The sequence below is a fragment of the Pterocles gutturalis genome, unplaced genomic scaffold (genome assembly GCF_000699245.1).
Source record: "Pterocles gutturalis isolate BGI_N339 unplaced genomic scaffold, ASM69924v1 scaffold5487, whole genome shotgun sequence".
NCBI lineage: Eukaryota > Metazoa > Chordata > Aves > Pterocliformes > Pteroclidae > Pterocles > Pterocles gutturalis.
This window is the reverse complement of record NW_010110041.1, coordinates 8,882-9,463: the sequence shown is the minus strand read 5'-3', so window position 1 is coordinate 9,463 and position 582 is coordinate 8,882. Positions and strand designations below refer to the sequence as shown.

Genomic DNA, 582 nt, shown 5'->3' with positions numbered 1-582 from the left:
AAGGCTGGAAATCCTTTCTTCTTTGACAGCAGAAAGAGGCAGAAGGCTCAGGATTATTTTTTTTTTTTTTTATCCCTTTCCTTTTGGCTACTTGCAGAATCCTAATGTTTTACACCTAACGCAGAGCCCCCCGGTCCCGCAGCCCCGGAAGGTCTTGCTAATGCTCTCCCTGCTTGCAGGAGTGGGATTACACCTATGTGCACAGCTTCTACCACTGTGCCCTGGCCATGGCCTTCGTGCTGCTGCTGCCCAAGGAGAACAAGAAAGCCGGGGGCGCCGGGACCCCCGCCAGGCTGGACTGCTCCACGCTCTGCTGCTGCGTCTGAGCCTCCCAGGCAAAGCGGGCCACTGGCTTTTCTGCTCCTGGGGTGATGGAGAGGTGCAACCAAAAGCAAAATGCCTGCCGGATGCATTTTCCTCTGGGACACCAGCATCTTTTCCCACCAGCTCTGTTCACACCTTGGGCTTTTCTTCCCTGGAAAGAATTCACCTTTCCAGCATCAGCCCTAGCAGAGGTTGTGCTTGCTGTGTAGCTGTACTTCTCCCCGGAGAAGCACCTGTCTGGGCTGTGACCCTGTCCCG

The 582-nt window shown here is 55.2% G+C and overlaps 1 protein-coding gene across 1 annotated transcript in view; it reads left to right on the top strand.

Moving 5' to 3' along the window:
• The window catches only part of TMEM8C (transmembrane protein 8C), a 7,109-nt gene extending 6,775 nt beyond the window's left edge, over nt 1-334 (top strand). The window contains exon 5 of the mRNA XM_010073175.1: nt 180-334. Coding sequence (XP_010071477.1) covers nt 180-326 — 147 coding nt within the window. The 3' untranslated portion in view covers nt 327-334. The remainder of the gene's footprint in view (nt 1-179) is intronic.
• The last annotated feature ends 248 nt before the right edge of the window (nt 335-582 follow it).